Here is a 22,388-nt window from a genome sequence, read left to right as displayed (position 1 = left end):
ATCTCCCCAGACGTCCATATTCAATCAATCTTGGAACCAGAGAAGGTACATAAACATAATTTACACTAAAACCAAACTCCCACAACACAACAGGTCCCCCTGTTTTTGAAAGCTGGGATTAAAAATTATCAGGGCGTTTGTTTAAATTAGAAGCTTTCTTCACGTTTTATCTGTCAGTCTTGAACTGTAAGGACAACATTATTTCTCAGAGATGCCTATGCTATTAATTGCCAAGATCTCTATAAACAGTGACCCAAAAAACCCAACCAAAAAGCCCCAAACAAAACTGATCCTCTGGTCTGCTCAGGGATGTGGAAAAGCAGCAATACAACATACAAGAGAAACAGCTTCAGCGAGCAGCACCGTGTTAACACACAACTGGACAAAATGGAATAAAGTAAAAACGAAAGCACAAGAAGTAATTGTTTCTTACCCCCCAACACCTGAAGTATTTCTTAACCTACAGAAATCTAAAATAACTAGCATCTAAGGTGTTCTGATAACACATTACCTATGAGTAAATAGCAATACAGGGAGCTCCTCATTCAGTAAAGAGGAAAATACTTCCACCTTCACGTCTTAATCATACATCCAAGCAATGATTGTTTGTGTGTGGGAGTTTTGTAGGCAGATGTTCATCAAAACAATGAAAAAGTTCCTTTTGAAAACTTATCCTTTTTGGTTATGAAAGACACTTTCTTCAAAGAAGTTTGTCTAATCAAAAGTGACTTATTTTCTACGTGTTTTTCAACACATTCCCTGAGATCACAGTTAACAACATACTGACACGATGTCTTTCTGCTACCCTACCTGTGCCGGTGTCACTTGTGTCATACACCACGAGGGCGTCACAGTTGCTGGAGATACTCTCCTCGTCTGTTCCATTATAAACGCCTGTGTTAGCTCTCAACTCCAGAATTGTCAATCTGGCTGCAAAACTCTAATGAGTACGCCTCACACTAATCAATTCCTTGCTCTTACTAACACTCTCAGCTTTTTTCCCCATCTCAGTCCCTATCTTTGATATCACCCCCAAAACCGCTTTAGCCATAAACCAGGGTGCACTTATCTATAGCCTTCTTCCTCCAACCTGCAACCCTGGCTTTTCACAGTCTGCTTTTGTCGCTAGTGTGAATGGACAAATACGCTGACTTTTATCACAGTGACGATCACCACTAACTGCTGCTGTTTCCAGTCTTTACCTTTTTTTTTTTTTTGGTAGAAAGCAAAGTTACCTCAAAAAAGTCTGTTTTCACCTCAGTATATTATCTACTCCCCCTTATATATCTGATTAGTGATGGCAGAACAATGAGAAAGTAGCTACAAACAGCCAAAAATAAGATTTTTTTTTTTTTTTTCCATTGGAGTGATTTAGGTGGCTTTTCACACAAAGTTTAATTACAACTCTGAAAATAAGCTTGCTTTACACTGTTAGGAAAGAATATTTGAAAAAACTTGAAGATTTTCTGTTTTCAATTTCCTTATAAGATACTACACTTAATAACTCCACTTTTTCACAATCTAATAACCCGCCTTCCAACTTCAGTTACAGAAATTCTTTCATTTACGATTCTTCAGGAGAAACAGTGGAGATGAGTGTATTCTTCAGTATGTGTCTAGACTATATCTGAGAATAATGGCTTAATTTGTCATCATCTGAACAAAAGCACTTGTTAGACTAAAAGCAAATGTAGCTACGTACAGAGCTGTAAGTGAAGTACGCATGTTTATTACTGCGGTGATGTAAGAAATATTTTTACATTAAACCCCTGTATGTACCACGGCTATTCATAATTTATTAGGTACTCAGCAAAGAGGGTTTTTTAATCTCATCAAAACTTGAGGCAAGCAATCAACCTATAAAGTAGTATTAAATATAGAATTAATTTTAAAGGCACTTTTAAGATCAGTTTCAAGAAAGACTAAACAAGGACTAATGTTCAATTAGACTAATGTTCAATTCCCAACCTGTGCAAAAGGTGTCAAGTGCTAAAAGCAAAGGGGAAGCGGACTCTGAAAGGTAACTGATCTTATCCTAAGTCACTATCATACCTTGTTCAGATAATAAGAAATAATCTGTGAACTATTTTGACATTTTTCCATATTACTTATGGATTATATTTTTCTAGATCTATAATTTTAAAGAAAGCACAAAGTGGGCTTAAATTATTTGCATTAGTACACATATTTGTTACCATAAAAAAGCAGCACAAAACATATTCCTGATTAAATATAATCTAAAAAAGCGTGGGTTTGGAGCTACAAACTACGTGTGAAGGAACCTCAGTGATTATATTGCTGCTAGTTGTGTAATCTACAAATTCAGCTGAGAGATGCGGGCTTCTCTTAGCACGTGCCCTTACACTTACTGTCTGCAATTCAGTTTTCATTCAACCCATCACTGAATCAGGAGAGAGACTTCCAGCATCAATAGGATCAAGTTTTGACTTCTAGGTCCAAAATGCATTTCTGCCACCAAGAGGAACTCCCCGTACACCCAATAACAAGAATTACAAAGCTGTGAGTTGTCCAAGATGCTTAAATATCTTGTCAAAGAGCTTAAAACATAAATATTATCCATACATTTAGACAGTTCGTTTAGTACCTATAAATCCCTTTTTTTGAGCACCTATCCATACAGTAGGTGTAAGGTCAGTTACAAGCTAAAAGCTGCCTCTCTTGAAGCCAGTAAAATAGAATAGCAATCAAAACTGAGGTGTACACTTGTCAAACTGTTGCTTTAGGAATTCTTAAATAGCAACTATGCACAAGAAGCAAAAATAGAATCCAAATCCTAACAACCGTTCTACTGGAGAAGTTTGTACAACGCATCCAAGATTAGTTCAGACTATCAAGTAGAGGGTGTTGTAAACCTGGCAAGCAATAATTAAACATACCTGCATGAGTCCTCACATTAAAAATTATTTAACATAATGTTTGAGTGCTGAGAATGTTAGTCCTGTATCTGTATTCAAACAGATACACTTAATTCAATACTCACCACAATACTCAACTGTGACAAGTCCAAATTAGGTAACCAAGTAGCCAAGTATACAACCCAATTCCATTTGTCACTTAAAAATTGAGTTGTGGTATCAGTACCAGATCATACAGAACCATTTTCTGCTATTTAAGACACATGGTTTTAGCGACCCGGGTATCAGTACCGGAAACAGAGAGAGCCCTAAGCACTAACCCACAAATACAACCTCAAATTTGCCACAGCAGCAGGATGACGCAAAATGTATCTTGTTTACATTGAAGTGTCAACAATTTAAGTATAGAAAACTATACTCATAATTGACAAGTAATCTATTCTATATTATTTCATTTTACATAAAATATTTTGACCTCAAGTCTAATTTTTGTAATTATCTGCAATTAAATTTAAATTAACTACAACGCTTATTTTTCAATATTTACATTATTGCAAAATGTTGCATGTTTTAGATATTTCTACTGCAGGAATTTACACGTGTTTTAAAATTGTTAGCCTCATTAATTTAGCTCTGCTCCTGAACTTTTTCTTTTTTTTTTTTTTTTTTTTTTTAAGCACAGATGCTCTATAGTATTGGAGAAGATTACTCTGCAAATTGTCCCATACAGGTGAGTAAAAGTGAATTTACAACTCAAAACACTCTCTCTCAAGAGAGAGGCAGCTTCTACAGTGACAGTGAACCTGAAGACCCTGATTTTGCGTATTGATCATACTCTTAACAGGTTATCCCATTACCATCTATCAAAACACCCGCGCTACTATTCTTCCACACTATCACAACTGAGTGAGTTTTCACAGGTACGTACTGACAACCTTTGCAAATTAGCACCTGTTGCCTGTGAACATTCATAACCTTCTCAATTCAAATAATCAAAACAAATTAAAAAACCAAACCCATCCCAGTCAGGTAATTATGAGGGCAAAACAGAGTATTATACAAAAACATTAGCAAGGAAACTAACACTAAGCAAGTGCACTAAAATAAGCCACAGCCATCTGAAAATATAACTAGCTTATGCAGCAAGTACAAGACAATGATTCTGGAGTAAACAAGTTACCCGTATACTAAAAGTCTCTTTAAAACGTAGCTTCTTCATTTCAAACAAATTCTAGGCCCTACCAGGTATTCGCATTGTCGAGTTCAGACATCAAATATTTTCTTCAGTAATTGAAACTCATAAGTTTCAGATACCGAAGTGGTAAAATCAAGATGACATTCAGTGCAATAATCTTTAAAAAAGCCAACAAACCATTGCAACATTGAGCTGCTGGGGAAAATACTATTTATTATACATTTAAATACAAATTTGAAATGTGTTGTGGACACATCTGCAGGGTTACAGGTAAAAAATAAAAACGTACAAAGTTATGTTCTGCATCTCTCCAGATTGATGCTTCAAAAATTTTTTCACAAAATACCAAAAGTTCATCTTTGTAAGAACAGCAAAGATAATAATGCACGCCATCTTTTGCTCGGCAGATTATCTTTGTTCCCTCCCTGCATAAAGTACCTAGAGTCTGTAAACAGTCTTTAAAAGTGTTAATAGCTTTAAGGAATGTGTAATCACAGTTCATATGGATTCGTCCCGCAATGAATTATAACGCTACACAGTAGTTTCGTGTTTCCACAACCCAGTTCTGATATTACCAGTACTGTCTGCAGTGAGCAAGGGTCCATCCTGTCCACTGCTTTTAAGGGGTCCATTCTGAATGGCTAAATTTAAGCCATAAGATTTTTGTTGGTTTTCAAGTTCAACCGCTATTGGTTTCCTTAGAATATCTTTTTTGTTGTTGGTAGGTAATGTTTTTTCAGTATTTCTGCTACTTTTTGGAAGCGTACTGCAAGCATCACTGCTGTCTTGTTGAGATTGGTTATACTGACGTTCTCTATATGCCAGATAGGCTCTTCGGCTCCTTGAATGCCCTTCGCTGTTGCTTTGCCGACTTTTAGGTAAGCCATTTTGCACACTTCCTTCCACGCTTGTGGGAACATCATAGGCATATTCCCTCAATACTGCAAGCCTGCTGGCACGATGCCCCTTGCTCCTGTTCTTATGATGCCGACTCGGGTGTCCGTTTGTCCGAAACTGTACCTCTAAGGGCGCCACATGCATTTTGATGTCGTTATCCACTGAATGTTCAGTGAGACTGTTATCAAGTTGAGGACCCGTGTTCAACGGCAGAGAAGCTGGGTGGCACTGAGCTGCTGCAGCTTGTAAGTTAGTTAGTTTACAACCTTGAGAAGAATTTTTCAAGCTTGATGCACTTTTATTTGTGCACGAAGATTCTGCGCTACTGTTGGTGCACTTAGGGGCCTCTCCGTTGGTTCCACTGGAACTGGAGGGCTGAACATTTACTTGCACTGAATACGTACTCCTTCCAGGGCAGCAAGTCGTTATCCAAGCGTGCCTGACATCTTCCCTGTTAACGCAATGGTGAACCATAAGAAAGGCACTGAGGCTTAAACACGTTGCCCCAAAAAAACAGCTGAAGATCAGGTCCATGGGATAATACAGGGAAACCGACAGAGCTCCGAAGATCCACAGAGCAACATACAAGAGCAAAGTAAGGCCCACTCCCAGCAGCTGGGCCTGAAAACTGTGCTCGTTCTCCAAAGCAGATGTGGAAACTAGTGACACCGACAAGGAATCTTGGTGAGCCAGTTCCCCGTGTTCATTGGTGGCCAGACGCTGCTGTTCCTCAACAGGTTCCTTAAGTTCATATTTACGTTCAGGGTGGCGTTTTAGTTGTATGAATATGCTGAGAAAATACATACAGTTTATGAAAATGATAAAGCTAGCTGGTCCATAAAATGCTCCCAAGCTAGGTTCCCAAGTCATCCAGCAACTGAAAAAGAAACGAACCAAAGAATCAAAATTAACATCTCACAAGTCACCTGCTTTATCAGCTCTTAATGGTACTTTGACATGTTACATTTTCTGGAAGAACCAGAATTAATTGCAATGAGTACTTAGAAACCAAGGAAATCTTATGACAGAGCTCTCAGTTATACAGTACTTACTAAGGAGCATTAGGTCTGCTGCCATAATTTCGGATGTTTGCTGCTGCTGTTATTCCACAAACTATGATGGGGATGCCTCCGCCAATAAGGTAGAACCTAAAAAGTAAAGTCAGTACCTCAGTGGCTGCTTAATGGCAATGGATTTTATTCAGTCACCACGAAGGAAACGAGAGCTTTCCAGGATTCGGGAAATACGCAAGTTCTTGAAGAAAATAAACATAATTAATCAGGTTGGGGCTTTGGCAGTATCGATTATTTTTAAGATTTCCTCACTACAATTTTTTTCCTTCCTGTTCTAAACCACCTCTCTCAGAGCTGCTCCCCCCCCTCACAGGCACTGAAGAAAGGTACACATGGTTAGAAGGAAGAAACAAAAGCTGGCAGTCAAAAGCATAAACTGCTGGAAGAGAAAAAAAAATTAGAAGGAAAACAGTAAGTGGTAGGTCTCCTGCTCCAGAGATGAACTTGCCCAACATCATGGACACTTATGTTTGGAAGATCAGCCATAAGAACTCTGGCTGCTTGTTTTATTTGTGTGGAAGGGTTTGGGGGGTGGCGCTGGTGTTGGTTTTAGTTATTTATTTTTAATGGACTCTATAATTTCATAGCGTATACCTCCTGCTTCCCTGTGGTGGTGTTAATAAAAACTGTATGCCTTCACAAGGATGACGACATATGTTGTTAGAGCATCTAACTTTTCGTTCCAATTTCTGTGAATTCACATTGAATTCATTAGTGGTAGATCAATAATTACCGACAGCAGATCAATAATTATCAACAATCATTCAAATTAATGGCACTCTGTCCTGCACCTTACGTTAATCCAGTCCAAAATCAGGTCAGAACATGCAGTAAGAACTACTACTGTGACAAACAGATGAGTAGTTGGTTTTGTCAACAAGAGACACCTATTCCGACGGTCCTGGACCTTCCCACTGCATTTCAGATTATTCACCAGCAGTTACTGCTGTCTCACTTAAGACACATAACAACAGCCTAAAATAAATTAAGTCTTTCTCGGAAGCCTAGGTACACTTAATATATTACATCGTCGCTGAATCCTACAAAGATCAAATTCTGCCATTGGTTTATTCCGTATCTGGATGCAGCAATCGGGAGCTGGCGAGATGAAACACATCTTTGTGGCAGATTTTACTCTACTTGTCTCTCACTAGAAATTACTAAACTGCTGCCTCAAAGATGCACCACTACTCACACACGAACAGCCTGGTGAAGCTGGTTCTACACAAGGCAAATCGTTACTGGTGGGAGAGAGAAGCGATAGGGATTGTTTGCAGCCATAGCCCAGTTCACTGTATTGAAGGAACATGTTCACAGCTGGCCTTGAACCATACCAAGAACCAACACACCCCCAACAAAAAAGCACCTGTGTGTTGCTGTGTCTAACTCTTCAGCAATTCCTGAGCCCAAATTAAAAACCAAAACTATCATGCAGCAAGGAGCGGTATGAAAAGAATAGTAACTTAAAAACCATATACAAAGCATGCTAGAAGAGATGCAGTAGTATTAAGATTTTGGGGCAGAATGCTGTACAAGCTAAAACTTTAAGTTAGATTAAAAAAGAAGAAAACAAATCTAGTGACATAGGTACATGAGAGGTGTTACGATGGTAACAGACAAAATGTAAATAGTGAAATGTTGTGTTTTTAAGTACAACATTCACTCAGTATTTGTAGTATAGTAATACAAATATTTATATTTATTTTAAATAAATTTGCAAAATACAAATATTTGTATTTTTATTTTATTTCATGCTTTACACAAAGTATCCCATTATTAAGATCTTCAGCAGGGTTCTTTGTGAAGCAGTTCTTTTATGTGAAAAAAATTGAAACTGTTTCATTTTGTCTTAGTTGGAGTCTGCTGAATAAAATAGCATTTCTGCATGACAAATTCCATTTCCTTCTTGTGACTGGCAGCTGAGCACCTCAGTTATTTTTACACCCTCTTGCCTGGCCTGGCAATGCAATATACTTGGCATAAAGTTTGTCACAGTTAAGAAATTCCAAGCAGCGCCAAGTGCTGCACTGTCTTCTCAACATGGCTACTGTGAGCCACAGCAAATCTCTTCTCTACTGTCTATAGCAGCTTTCTGCCCAACACCAGATCCCTTTCAAAGTCTTTTTCCACCTTGTTCATGACCTGTGACAAAGTCCCATTAACACAGAATTAATATCACCACCAGCAAAATTGTCTTACAGGCAACAAACTTCCCAAAATAAAGAATGAAGCTTACTATGCTAGAGGGGAAGGAAGCTTAACAGGTATAAAGTCCACCCTCAGAACATACCTCCAGGAACTGAAGCTCAGCATAAACCTCCTGTCTACCTATCATCTCCAAGGTGGACTACTTTAAAACAAAAGAACACAGCGCAGAATAATTTACATATGGCAAATAAGGAGAAAAATGCATACCTACATACATTTATCAGGGTTTGTTTGGTTTTTTCTGTTCCAAAAACCCCTTTGTAATTCTGAAGAGGTATGGGGAGGAGAAACATAAACAGCATGGAGGCAAACAAAGAATTGGTTGTTTTGGCTCCTTGAATTCAGGAAACAGGGGGCCTGATAACAGTAGGTGACCGGTTCCAAATAAGCAAGAAACTCTTGCACAAAACTATGCTCCATGCCACTATGGGTAGTTTTGCTTTGAACATAAGTTTAAAAGACAACTGAATGAAAAACAAAGTTTCTTCTATGGCTGGTTCCATGCAAAAACATCACACATTTGACTGAGGAAACGCCTCATCTGCAAGAAGCTGGACATTGAGAAAATCTGAAAAATATGAAGCATGTTTGCTCTGTTCTGCTACTTTCTCCAGAGTTACTGCCATTGTCACAGATGAGACATCCAGATCTGAAATGGTGTCTACACATTTATGTCTATGCAGAGCTGAGCCCGTGAGGCTGGTAATTTTACTGTAGCATTTTCCAAAGCAAGAACTCCATGACAGAGGAGGGGGGGGAAAACCAAAAAAGTCACAACAGATGTTTAAAAGGCTACTCGGTACCCTGCTGGAAGGTACACACTTGGCGATGGGCATGATATCCTACAGGGAATAAAACAGATTTACTTTTTTCTTAAAATAAAAGTAATAAAAGATAAGGAAAGCAAAGACAGCACTTAAGTGGTATAAATAGTAACCTTCTACCTTATAGCTTATTGAATATTTCTATAAACTTGTGTATAGTACTGACAATTTTAGTTGATGATATTCAGAAAAGCATTTCTGATTTTCTGCACTCTCTGTACTTTAAAATCAAGCTTTCTAAATATTTGCCTATAACTAATCAAAGTTAATCAACTTCTGCCACCTTGTGGAGAATTTCAGCTTAGCACTTTTTAATTACTATCCAGAGGCTCAGTAAGCTATATGAACAAACTACATTAAATGTTTTCTATTAAAAATATTTCACACACGGTGAATTTCACAGGTAATTCGTTTGTCCCACTTCAGTGATTTCAGAAATAAAAATTTTAAGAGGAATGCCTCACAAAGAACACTACTTTCATTTGAAAATGAATGATACCTATTTTTCAAATTATTTGTAAGCAATCTTTGGAAAAAACAGATTTAACTTTATTTACTTAAATCGCAGTGTTTGTTAATTGTGTGATAACACTGTTCTCCATATCCTTTCTTCTATGATAACTTAATGGGAAGTGTTGCTATCTAAAGTCCTAATCAAAGCCCCAGTGGTGACGCTGAAATACTACCTATTTCTTAATTTACCAATCAGGAACACAGCATTGCAACAGTAATATGCTAAGACCAACCAACCTTCACCTCATCCTTAACATAATACTGAGGAACGGAAAAATCTGAAAGGGACTTTAGGGACCTGGAAAGAAAAATCTCATATGAAAGGCCCTTGCAAAAAAACCAGTAGTGACCTGTTATATTTTCTGGCGAGAATATGAGCATAGCGACCTGGGGAATAACGAGCTGCAGACACAAACAACAGGCTCACCTCAGCATTGGTCTGGGGGGAGGAGGCGGCTCATCAGGATCTTGACATCTTTTTGCTTTTTTGGTTACTTGCTTGTAAATATTACGAGATGTCACTCCCAGCCACAGTACTGTCGCAAGAGTGGAATAATGGAGAATTATCCCGACCTTAAAAAAATAAAACCAAAAATGAACACCCAAACGATTCCTTTATATCAAGTTAAAAATTAATCGTTTAACACACAACTTGCATAAAGCCTGAATTTTCAAAGGGTCAGTTCAAGAGAAGAAAAAACCCTCTTATTTTAATATAACTGTTCTAAATGCCAAGTCATCGTGGTTTTCAAGAAGGTAAAATGCATTATGGAAACCCGTCTTCCTATCAGTTGAGCCTGGAAAGGGGATACATAGATGCAGTTTCCTCTAGTGGAAGGAAAACTTAATAATGCGGGAAGAACTTTGCTGGTCAACATTTTGAACATCACATTATCAATCATACACTTTATAAAACTCTGTATTTTATGAAACACTTTCATAAAAACTTCTTTTGTTTTGTGTTACAGATATTATTCAACTTGAAACAAGTAAGGGAACAGGAAGCTAATGATTTTGTTGTTATTGTGTAGCAGACAGCAAAATACAGGCAACTAACAAACTCATCATCAATTTTAACATAATGCAAAAAAGAAAAAAAGAAAGTGTCATACTTCAAAAATTTAACCAGACCAAACATTAATGCAGAGTCATCCTCACAGACCGAGTGGGCACTACTGTTAAGAAAATGGCCGTCTTGTCAGATCCTTTTCCATCGACAGTATTTTATAAACTGAACATCGTTTTCCTAAAAAAAGTTCCGTGAATTCGCAGGTCCCCCGAGTTTTGTCATAGAAAGGCCCAACCTGGTTGTCCTCTATTTCCTTACTTATAAGCCAACACTGAGATTAGGTGACTGCAAGAAGCAGGTTTCATATCTCCCTGAAGTGACGGCACGCATGCATGGAAGAAGCGACACTTCAGTTTCTGTTAAGATGATTGGAAGTGGGGTTTTTTTTTGCAAGTTTCAATCAACAGTAAAAAGCACAACTCTTCAACAGCCCATCCATACCACAGAATTTCTCTGGGAGGATTACTGTCTCCAAGAAGGCAAGAAAAAAAGATTACAGATTGTCAAACTATTTCCTCATCTCCCTATGTGTGTGTGTGTGCACGCACGCATACGCATGCACGTAGACTAGCATTCTCTTTATATTTATAGGAGAAAGATCAGGGACATATTTTATCGCAACGCTTTGAATCACCAACCTAATAACTACTGTAAATTCAAACAGAACGCATTCTAGAATATTATGGTGAGGGATTAGAAACTTTTATGAATCACTGGATGGAATAAAGAAAATATTAAAAATGTTTCACTGATACGATTCCAAAGCAGCAACTGTTATTATACTGCAACACTGCAACTGCATATAGAGATGGCCAAATCTTAGCAGAACAAGTCATTATAAAAGAGGAGTCTCAATAAAGCTAGTGATGTTTGTTTAGAGAAATCATGGATCTTTGACTTGAAACACTTCTCTCTCCCTCCCTTTAGGATACACTGAGCAAATGGAAAGAAATATTTTAATACCTGTGGAAATCAGTTTTCACATGGTCTGTACAGACCATATAACAGGCCTATAAAACAATTTCATAAAAAAAGTTAAGTCTTAAAAATAAAACTAACAGGTAAAGCTTATTTTTTGCAATAGCATTTTGAGCAAAAAAATTTCTGCTGCACTTCTGAACTACTTTTCCAGTTTTCAAGTAACAAACTAGTTTTATCTTCATGGCTGGATGAAAATACAAGAGAAATCTTTAAGGTAAAAAAAGAGATTGATTTTTTTTTTGGTCTAAATTTTACATTCTGGTGAAAATGCCTGTACAGCACTACTGTTCTGTAGGAGGCAAGGGGGGTGTATACATATGTATGAGTATGAAACTGGTAACTGATTTTTTCAAGTGTTTGCATGTTTACTTACTGCTTGGCAAATGCTGGCGTTCCTGGTCTGAGTTATGCCTCCTATAAACATCACACATGTCAGGAAAATATGAAAGCTCAGGTTAACTAGCATATGCCAGCTTTTTACACTGATCCTGATCACACTGTTAAAAGAAACAAATTAGACAACATAAAACACAGCTGCATTATTGTCTTTCAGAAACTAGCAAGATACACTTGTGATAAATGAGAGATAATTACTGTTAATGATTGTTTGACTACCACACACTTTGTAATCAAATATAATCTCTGGTCTTCATCACAAGAAATTAAAACACCCTCCTATTAGCTAGCTTTATACAACTATTTGGGGCCTGATTCAAAAATTTTAGGCTTCGAGCTTTCACATCAACAGAAATGTAAAAGGCTGAATAGTTTGTTAAATTCTACCCTCATTCTTCAGTGGTCTCTTCTTTCATCATGATGCAAAAGTGAAGAATTAAAGAGATACATGGTTAAGAGAGCTAAACTGTCATACCGTAGACAACATGAAATAGCTGCTTACTTGACTGTTTGCAGCAACAAATTTTACAGGAATAAAAACTCAAATGCAGATTACTATATTGCGTTCCTATCAAAAAGGAAAAGTAGTCCTAAGCAGTATGAAACTAATTTTTTCAGCCTAGTCATTTTGATTCATACCTGTGATGGTATACGTAACTGACTATGATCATCAACAGGCACATTAGCAAAACCATGGCAGTGGCGTAAATTACTGGATGCAAAAGATCAGCTGGCTGCGTATATAACTCTGCTCCTGTCAAGTCCTGACAAGAAAAACAAATCAACATTAGTCCACCTTATTTCTTCGTTTTGTGAGGGCAGGGGAAAACGGCAGAGGAAACACAAAATAAAGAAATAGAAACCTTCTAGATGAACCTTTCCCCCCACCCCAACCCTTCAGTTATTTATTATTTGATGCTCCTGGCTTTATTCCACAATTACTTGCTATTCTGGCTGACCTAGACACAGTCACGCATCTTATAGAACACTTAAATTTCATATATACTTGAATATACAGAGAAGTTAGCTGCTTATAGGCACACACCATTTTTTTCTTCTTAAAATACTTATATGTATAGCATGTAGAACTGTGGTTTAGTTACGATTATTGCCTTCTGCAACAACACAAAGAACGTTACAGAAAGTGCCCTCAGCAAGTTTGCAGATGATGCTATAGGCCGGGGAGACTGATCAATAGACTGGAGGATATTTAAAGGGATGTTGGTGAGCCAGAGAAATGGGGCTGATGAAAGATCACAAAATTTACAAATGAAGATGTGAAGAGATCTGCATCTGGGATGGAGTAATGTAACAATACAGGCTGGACACTGGACTGAACGTAAAGCAACCACAGAACCACTTGAGGGTACTGGCAGACAAAAGTTGCCCACAAGTCCGCAGCGTAGCCTGCGGCCCAAGGCCACACTTCGCTGTACTACCAAAACCACAGCCAGCGGGTGGACTGATTATTCCCTTCTGTCCAGCACGACAAGACCACCTCTGTGGAACTGTCTTCAATTTGAGGCTCTCCAGTACCAGAAAGGATCCAGTACATACTGGTCTAACAGATCAGGAGGATGACTAGTGGGCTGAAGCGCACAATGTCCAAGGCTGGAAAAGCTGGGTTTGTTCATCTTCAAGAAGAAAATGAAGATGGAAGAAGTTCCATTACTATATTGAACTACCTACTGGGATGGTATAAAGAAGACTGAGTCAAACTCTTCTTGGAGCTGAACCGTGAAATGATAAGAGGCAATGGACATTACCAGCAACATGGAAAATACTGATTAGATAGAGGAAAAAAATTCCAATGAAAGTGGTCGCATACTGCCCAGAGAGACTGTGTAATCTCTGTCCTTGGAGACACTCACAGCTTGAATGAATATGACCTGGAGCAATATGATCTGACTTTGAAGCTGATGAGACTTTGAGCAGGTAATTGGACCAAACGACACCCAAATGTTCCCACCAGACTGTTATTCTATGATCACTGCTTGATCAGAATAGGTAGTTGGTAACTCAAATACAATTCAGCAGCTCACATGCATCGTTTAAGTTTTCTGAACCCACCTGTCAAAACATTACTCAAAAGTAAGCATGAAACGGAACCTTGGACTGTTAAAGCCTGGCAGTATTTCAAATAACATCTAAGATGTAGTTACAGTTTACTAGAGTTCCATTTCCGTCATGGTAATCAACGCTGAAAAAACCCTTCAGTCCCCTCCAGCACAAAATAAAACAAATTCGCTTAACTAAGATCAGCAGAAAAATATATTAAAAAGAATTTTTCACAACAGACAGGATACAGAAACTTCTCTCACCTATAATTGTGAGTGAGTCACTCTTAAACTTCTAGAGTTGGCAAAGTTCAAAAGTGTGTTGGGGGAATGGAGAAGTTGTTTGGCATTCACAAAGAATGGCAGAACATTAGGACAAACCTTCAGTTTGTTTTGAGAAAAATCACAGTGATACACAATCTCTTTTTAAGGTTAAGATGGGTAATCTGATTTCATGGACAGGAGAAGAGTTCTTGAATTGAGGCTTACAATTAAATTAAGAGTCAACAGTCTCTTCATCACTCCTTCAATTGTTCTTTCATCACAATATAAATTTGTTATTCCTAACTAACTCACCAACCTCATTTCAAAATAATTTAATCAGATTGGCAGTTTGATTTTTATGTATCTGGTTTTCTTTGGCACCTGGAAAAAACACTTTGGGAGAGATCATAAGACACTATGCCTTAGGCAGCCAGTGTCAGCCAATTTCAACACTACCCATGGCCTGGTTGATCTCCAGCTGGAGATCCCTAGGAACTCATTGCTGCTACAAGCGAGTGAATGCATCATCATCTACAGCCAGTGAGTACTGGAGAACAGAAACCGCAGGAGAATTCCTGTTTCTGCTTCCAGATGGGTGACAGGTAAGAAGATGTCACGCGTGTATTGGTGTGGACCTAGAGAACAAGAGCTACAAAATGGCAAGATTTACAACAGTCTTCTAAAACACCTGAGGACACTCAGCATGCCTAGCCTAGCTAGCAAAGGCCTTGACCCAACACCCACTAAGCCAATGGAATTCTCACCGACTGCACTGACTTTTTTTTAATCAGGCCTACTAAAAGGAGTGAAGAGAGCTCATCATCTTATTTATGAGCTAAACTGACCCTAAATAATAATTCAGTAGAAAAGAATGACAGTAAAATAACAGCAGAGATGATATTAAGAACATTCAGGCATTTATAGCCAACCAGCAGAACTACGATTCTTCTCAAATGCCCTTGCTGGTTGTTTTCCTCTGCTGCAGGCCTATAATAATGAGATTTCAGCTGAGCCTCCTGGTTTTCACTTTGATTATTAAATAGTGATAAAGTTGTTTCCAAATAAATACAAATTTTTTTAACTGTATTTTCCTAATCCACTAGATTATAAAACTAGGCACTCAGTTATGAGTTTCCTTATCAGAAAGGACTTCACATGACACTCTGCAATAAGACGAGCAGTACGTTACAAACTGCTTTCTTATACATACGCATACTAAAGTAAAGTAGACCCAATAAAAAAAAGAGTGAAATAACTCTGGTTAAGTCATTTGCCACCCAAGCAGGATGATGGAATATTGCATTCAGGTCCCTCCTGCCAGTACTGTTCATTTACTTGATGTTAATGACAACTGCTGAATTAAAAGACAAAGTTCTAAAACTGAACCCAAAAAATTTCCTATGAGCCTGGGACCAGAACCCAGACTTTGACAACACTATGACAGAGTACAAATGAAACAGGCTATTATGGTTTTTTTGGTTAATATACAGATAGGCATTATGAAAACCTTTTTCAGCAGCTACTTAAGACATCCCAAGCTTTTGCAGTGTGCAAGGAACATCTAACAGATGAACATTATTCTGTTGTCCTCCACCAACCCTCTCCTCTCCAGTCCCTGCAGCCTAACATTTCGGGAAGTACCTAAATGTTTAAGGAATACCAGTTTTGAGCAAGCATAGAATAAGAGGCATTGGCAGAAAAGGAAGAAAGCTGCCTCTTACTCGAACTTTTTTTCATTCCTGTCAACAGTTCTCTATGCAACTCTCAATAAGATATTGATTATAATCTTACCATGTATTAATTTAGAAACAGTCATTTACAGCAGCGGATTGAATATGCTCTTCATTTTTCTTCCTCCAGATGGCAGGAATGTGACCAATTTAAAGCATACTCTCTCTTTACATGCACACTACACATGCAAATGAAGTTTAATTCCTTTTTAAAGACCGCTGTTATGTTTTAGGAAAGGATTATATATTTTAAAAATATCAAAGGGAACTATAGGATTATAGCAGTTTGAAGTAATTTAAAATGGTACCTTCAGAGGTAAAGTGAAAAGTTGCTCTCTTTGAGCTCTTTTAAAAAGCTTGGCATGTAAATCTTAATTTCATTTCTGTTTAGCTTTTTGGTATTCTACTATTTAATTCTCTTAACAGAAAGATTTTTGAAAGTGTGAGTTGCAGAACAAAAATAGCAACTTCGTATGCACTGATCATCATAAAGGAATCCTCTTTCTTCCACATATGATTACATAAAAGTATATATTTAATTCCACACAGAGCACCTTAACTACAACAAAACCCATATCAAATTTACACTTAAGTTAACGATATTTCCTAAACGTCTTCCTATTTCACTCACCTTCCTACTACCCCTGCCTTTTTACATATCACTTAGCACCTGTGGTGATGACTGATGAGCTGGGTAACAGTCACCGTCTGTAAAAAGGGAAGGCCAAATTCTGAAAGAGAGCTTTGGGAACAGACAAAGAAGAAATGCTACTTCATAACCGAAGAGCACTAAAACAAGGTGTCTCACTCCCTTCTTCTTTAACCATCACTATATTTTAGAACCAGTTAACCATTTTATTGACATCAACATGCTAAGACTGGAGTTCAGATACTATTTTTGAAGCAGTATTTCAAAAATATTTTGGATAGTAACTCAGTGTTTTGATTTTGTTTCCTTTTTCAATCAATGTCTTCTGGTAACAGACCTACATACTAGTGAATGAATAGCTAATTTGCAGTGAAATAGCTATTTCTGGTTATGGATCACAGAAAGAAAACACTCCTGTCAGACAAAGCTAACAAATTCAATCTAAAACAGAGAAGATAGTGTTTGTTTTTTTTTTTTTTAAAACTGCTACTTTTATTTTAAACTGCCATTACTAGACTAAAGTTCATAAAAGCCCATTTGATCACGTAGCTCATTAAAATGGCTTCCTATAATATAGTGCTTTCCATATAAAAATTCTTTTGCATCTAGTATATTCAGTAATAAATTCCACTTTGACAGATTTCCACTTAAACCTCACCTTACACCAACATTTATATTAACACAAGCAAAACCTGAAGATTTATTTCTTAGGTCTAGTTTTATGTGAAATGGAACATGGGAATTCTCATTCTCTTTAATGCAAGGAAAATATAAAACAGAATTCTATTGGAATATTTTTAAATTCCAGAAAGAGACATGTAATTCTAAGTGTCATACCATTAAAACGGCATAGTTGCTGAGGGAGTAGCACTGAATGGTAGTAATATTTTCATCGGACAGGAGAATGCGACAACCATCAGATTTCCATCCCCCTTGTCCGTTCAGTAGATCAAAGTCCCACTGAGCTGCAACAGCATCTGCTCCATGCGCAATGCGCCGCAGTGTCACATTTATAGGAACGTGGTGACTGGCTAGGTTTAAACCATCTGTTATAAAAGAAATGTATTTGCACATAAATGTCTCAACATGTAACACATTAGATGCTAAAAACCTTTCATTAGGTATACACTAGTCGAAACAAAGGAGTCAAAAATCGTTCTTATTTTTATAGATCATAAAAAAAGTAATAATAAAAAAACAAACCTATCTTGGTAAGAATAACTGGTGTTACAACTGTACGACGTTTTCCATCATCAGCCAGATTTGTTGAATTCCCTGTCGCTGGAAAAAGCTTTCCATTGCGAAACGCAATAAGCTGAAGCTTGTAGACAGATTCATCTGCTGGTCTGATTTCTCTTTTTTGCTTTTGGGTGAAAAGGGAAGCTGGCAACTGGATAGAAGCCTCCACAATTGTGTTCTAGAAATAAACAGATTTTTTTAATTTTTAAAATGAACAAGAAATTCTTCACAGAGATTAAATCAGCAACTTCTCCACCTGAACGATGTCAGAGATGAATGCATTTAGCAGACCATGTATTGTGACGAATCTATTTGACAGTGTTTCCAAATAACCCAAGATAAAATAGTTGAGTCAGGTTATTAAAGTCTTAACACTATTTTAAAGAGGAAAAAAAAAAAGTTAAGTTTCTGTAGTTACCTTACTTGATACAGAGAGTAGAGTTCAAGTTAGTATCAGTAAACCATTACAGAGAGTTTTCCAGATTAGACTATTGGCAGCTAGAAGCAACAGCCACAAGAAGCAAACAAAGAGAAATGCTGTAATTGTGCATTAGTACATTAAATGATAAAAGCAAACTGATGCGTAAGGGAATGTAACTGAAAAATTACTTTTACAGAATATGAGGAAGTGTTTCCATTCTATACACACTCCCATAAATATATATATACACACACGTGTGCGCGTACACACACCCACAAATAAAATTAACCTTTCAGGTCCATCTTCTATTTCATGCTTAATTACTCTGAGCAGAATATTTCAGATATTTAAGGAGACTGGTAATATCTGATTTAATAAGTAACAAAGGTGAACATACAGCAAAATAAAGCCAAATATTATTATGAACTAGGGAGCATTTCAATTTCCATACTTATGAAAAGGTCTGAAAGCATCTTTCAACTTAAGATGTTTTAATAAAGAAAACCACACCTACTCATTAAAAAATTATTCTATAATCAAACTTTATTATCCTTTGTCACTTTAATTATCTCATCACAATCATTCTGCATTATGTAAAAATGCTACTTTGACATTAGAAATTAATAATATAAATTTGCTTGCCAACTGATTCATATTTAAGATATTATTACAAAGACAGTAGGGAAACAATGAGTATCTGACCTTTAAAGCCAGACTTGACAGCGTATTTGAGACGTTGCACTTAAAGCTTAATTGTTTATCTAGATTTCCATCTGGATCTCTTCTCCCATAATCACTGAGTCCTGTACGGTCAGATGTAGCCACTTTCTGAAATACGGTGCATGTCATCCCAGTGAAGCCGGCAGCCTTTATTACATAAGCCTCAAGAGCAATATTTGGAGAATACTGTGATGACAAAAATCAAACGTTACATGATTTTACACATCACGGGAAGAATAATAAATAACCTTAAAGGGATTCTCCGCCAGAAGCAAAAAAAAAAAAACACCCAGAAAAGTGTTTCTGTTCATCTGTCAGGGATAAATCTGTTCAGAGTATTTCTCTTCTCCCTACAGAAAAAGTAGGCATTTCAGATAATGCCAACATCTATTAAGAAAAATAAAAAGCTATTGAAACTCAAGAGCCAGCAAAATGTCTTCTAAATAAATAAATTTATACTTACAGTAGAATAAACTTGAGCTCCATTTGCAAGCCGATACATAGCAATTTTCTGCAGACACTGTACAATTCTAGTGCAAGCCTTGGCTTCCCTTTGTGCCATCCACAGAACACGTTCATCGGCTAACATAATGTTACTTGCTATGTCCACCATCACGTCACCAAGCTAACAGGGAAGAGAAATAAGACTACTTTATATCTTTGAAAGCGTTCATCAAGTAGGATCATTCTCAGAAAATACAAAGCGACCTGTCAGCACAAAAAGCAAAAGGAAATTGGTTGTTCCTATCTCCATCACCGCTTGTCAAGCTGAGATACTGAAATACTTTGACATTTACTTCCATCCAAGAAAAATGTTACGCCAATGTAATTTGTCTGTTTACATTAGACTTAGAAAACAAAAACATCAGAAATACAGATATTTCATTAAAAGCAAAGACTGTAATACTCCACATTATACGGTACTAAATGTTTAAAAGAACTATTTATAATCAAATTTAAACCTAAAATAAAGAAAAATTTAAAAACCTATAAATCATCAATAATACAGTTTGTGTATGTGCAGGAAGATAATAAGAAAAGAGTATTACAGGCAAAAAATTAACACATAACCCTTCTGCTTCTCTTCCTTTCGCTACTTCTGCCTTTTCTTTGGTTCCTTCCTTGCTTGCCTTCAATTTTGCATGAACTCTTTTAGGTCACGGGTTATATATGAGAGAGACAGCAAATACCCACGGGTACCAGAGCTGCTTTCAAACCACCACTTACATTGCTGTAAGTTTATGCTCACATTCCCTACCCTGTCTTCTGTATGACAGACAAATACAAACTATAGTGGGAATTCATTTATTTAGGCCACAACTCTGCCAAAAACTAATGAGCACCTACATTGACAACAATGACCTACACTGCATTTTCACAACATTTAAGAAACAGTGACAAATATTGGACCAAAAGTGAACATATATGTATTTTCTAGTGGAATTAACTGAAATGCAATTCACAGTGCCTAAATTTAGGGACTGGAATTTTCTGCGTAAAGAGAGACAGGGGAAGGTGGGGAAGACATCTCCTTTACCATCCAGGCTGCCCAATTTCTTTCCAGAATATTACTCATAAGGACAGAACAGCAGCTTGTCCCTCTTTTTTTAAGTCTTTAAAAATAAAGGCAAGAACAGGAATATAAAAATATTCACTGGTTTAAGAACTTGGATTTTTTTAGGGGACAGAAGCTACAATCAGTAAACATTCTCAACAGCCAACACACAGCCTCAAGCAGCATTTGCAGACTGTAGCCCTTTTCATTAAATTCTCAAGAACAATCAAAGTTAAATTAATTGAAGATGTTTATTATGACTTACTACTACTTGAAAAGCGGTATCTGTTTTACTCATCAACAAATGGTGGTTTTCCAATAAATTATCAGCATAAAGATCCTTAAGTCACAGGACTTAAGGTGTTTCATACCTTTAAAAAAATATTACACATCATTCTTTCCCCTGTTTATCGAGGTACACAGAAGTTTTTCCAATTGCATTCTAACTTAGGACAATATGCTAAGGACTTTCTGAGCATTTGTCTTCAGTTTGTTTCTTCTTCTGACATGAAAAAGCTATTAAATGAAGCTTTTTATAATTTATAGTATTATCTTTCAGAACAGCCACTGTAACAAAAACTAAGAACTGACAATAAGATGGTATAAGTGAATACAGTGTCAAGAAAAAAGTTTGTAGAGTAATACCCTAATAAGAAATAACTATGTCTAATTAATAGCTACTAAAAGTTATAAAATGAAATTGCACTCATGTTCCTTGAATATATCAGCACATCAGAGGTTGACTTCAAAAGATAAAAAATACATCATCTAAGATCAAAACTACCTATGAATTTGACTTAGATTTTTTTCATATCATCTATCACCTTCAAACATGGCAAAGTAATGCCAGATTGTGTCACCCTACAGACAATGAATCACAGCTGAGAAAATAATACCCTTATAATGTAACAAATCAAGCAGCAAACTAAAACATATTTCTATTTTTGACTGGGTACAAAACCATGCATTTAATGAACTGCTTGTATAATTCCAAAATATACCAAAAAACCCCAAGCTATGACTGTAAAAAGGAGATTTAGCCTGAAAATTCTCCAAGGAGTTCTACAAAGAATTTACAACCAGCATTTATGGTTTGCTGAGGGTGGACGGGGAAATTTGGCTTTTTTTTTTTTGCGCAAGTTTAAAATTGAGGCATTGTGGTCTCCAACTTCCCAACATGCACTGTACAGTGAGATCAATATAACCTCTGTTCAGCAGTGAAACAGAGAGTTCCTACCCACTGGTGGGACTACTCAACCACTCGCATTTTTCTCTCCAACAGTGAGCGTTCTCTAAGATTTTATTTTAACGTCTTATCTTATATCCTGCAAGATATAGGAATACTGAAAACCTTAGAGATACAGCTCAATACTGAATAAAGACAGCCTACCATGGTGGGAGGGGAGAAGATAAGTCTTGTTTTATTCATTATTGAGAGGATCTCTGAGGCTTTCATTATTTGTATTTTTAGATAAGAACATACCAATGAAAACCTGTGTGACCCACTCCATATTAAATAAAAACAGACTTACTGTACCCATCTCCCTGCTCCAGTGCTGACCAGAGGTGTTACTCACATTACAGGTCCAGTGAATGCTGGATCATCTCAGCGCGAATGCAAAGTCTGTGACCATGGGTCAGCAACTTCAGGGACCTACTAAACAAACAAAAACATGGAATAGAATCTGATAATCCACTAACTGAGTGCCTGCATCTAACGT

General features: G+C 37.0%; 1 protein-coding gene across 1 annotated transcript in view; it reads right to left on the bottom strand.

The window, feature by feature from the left end:
* Positions 1 to 3,540: 3,540 nt before the first annotated feature.
* Positions 3,541 to 22,388, bottom strand: part of ADGRA3 (adhesion G protein-coupled receptor A3) — a 58,511-nt gene continuing 39,663 nt past the window's right edge. Inside the window, exons 11-19 of the mRNA XM_054203270.1 lie at positions 19,576 to 19,737; positions 19,095 to 19,298; positions 17,936 to 18,149; positions 17,570 to 17,778; positions 12,672 to 12,796; positions 12,010 to 12,133; positions 10,014 to 10,159; positions 6,021 to 6,116; positions 3,541 to 5,845 (exon numbers count right to left, since the gene is read on the bottom strand). Coding sequence (XP_054059245.1) covers positions 4,603 to 5,845; positions 6,021 to 6,116; positions 10,014 to 10,159; positions 12,010 to 12,133; positions 12,672 to 12,796; positions 17,570 to 17,778; positions 17,936 to 18,149; positions 19,095 to 19,298; positions 19,576 to 19,737 — 2,523 coding nt within the window. The 3' untranslated portion in view covers positions 3,541 to 4,602. The remainder of the gene's footprint in view (positions 5,846 to 6,020; positions 6,117 to 10,013; positions 10,160 to 12,009; positions 12,134 to 12,671; positions 12,797 to 17,569; positions 17,779 to 17,935; positions 18,150 to 19,094; positions 19,299 to 19,575; positions 19,738 to 22,388) is intronic.

This window comes from Rissa tridactyla, chromosome 5, assembly GCF_028500815.1.
Source record: "Rissa tridactyla isolate bRisTri1 chromosome 5, bRisTri1.patW.cur.20221130, whole genome shotgun sequence".
Lineage (NCBI taxonomy): Eukaryota > Metazoa > Chordata > Aves > Charadriiformes > Laridae > Rissa > Rissa tridactyla.
This window is presented reverse-complemented; position numbering and strand designations above follow the sequence as displayed.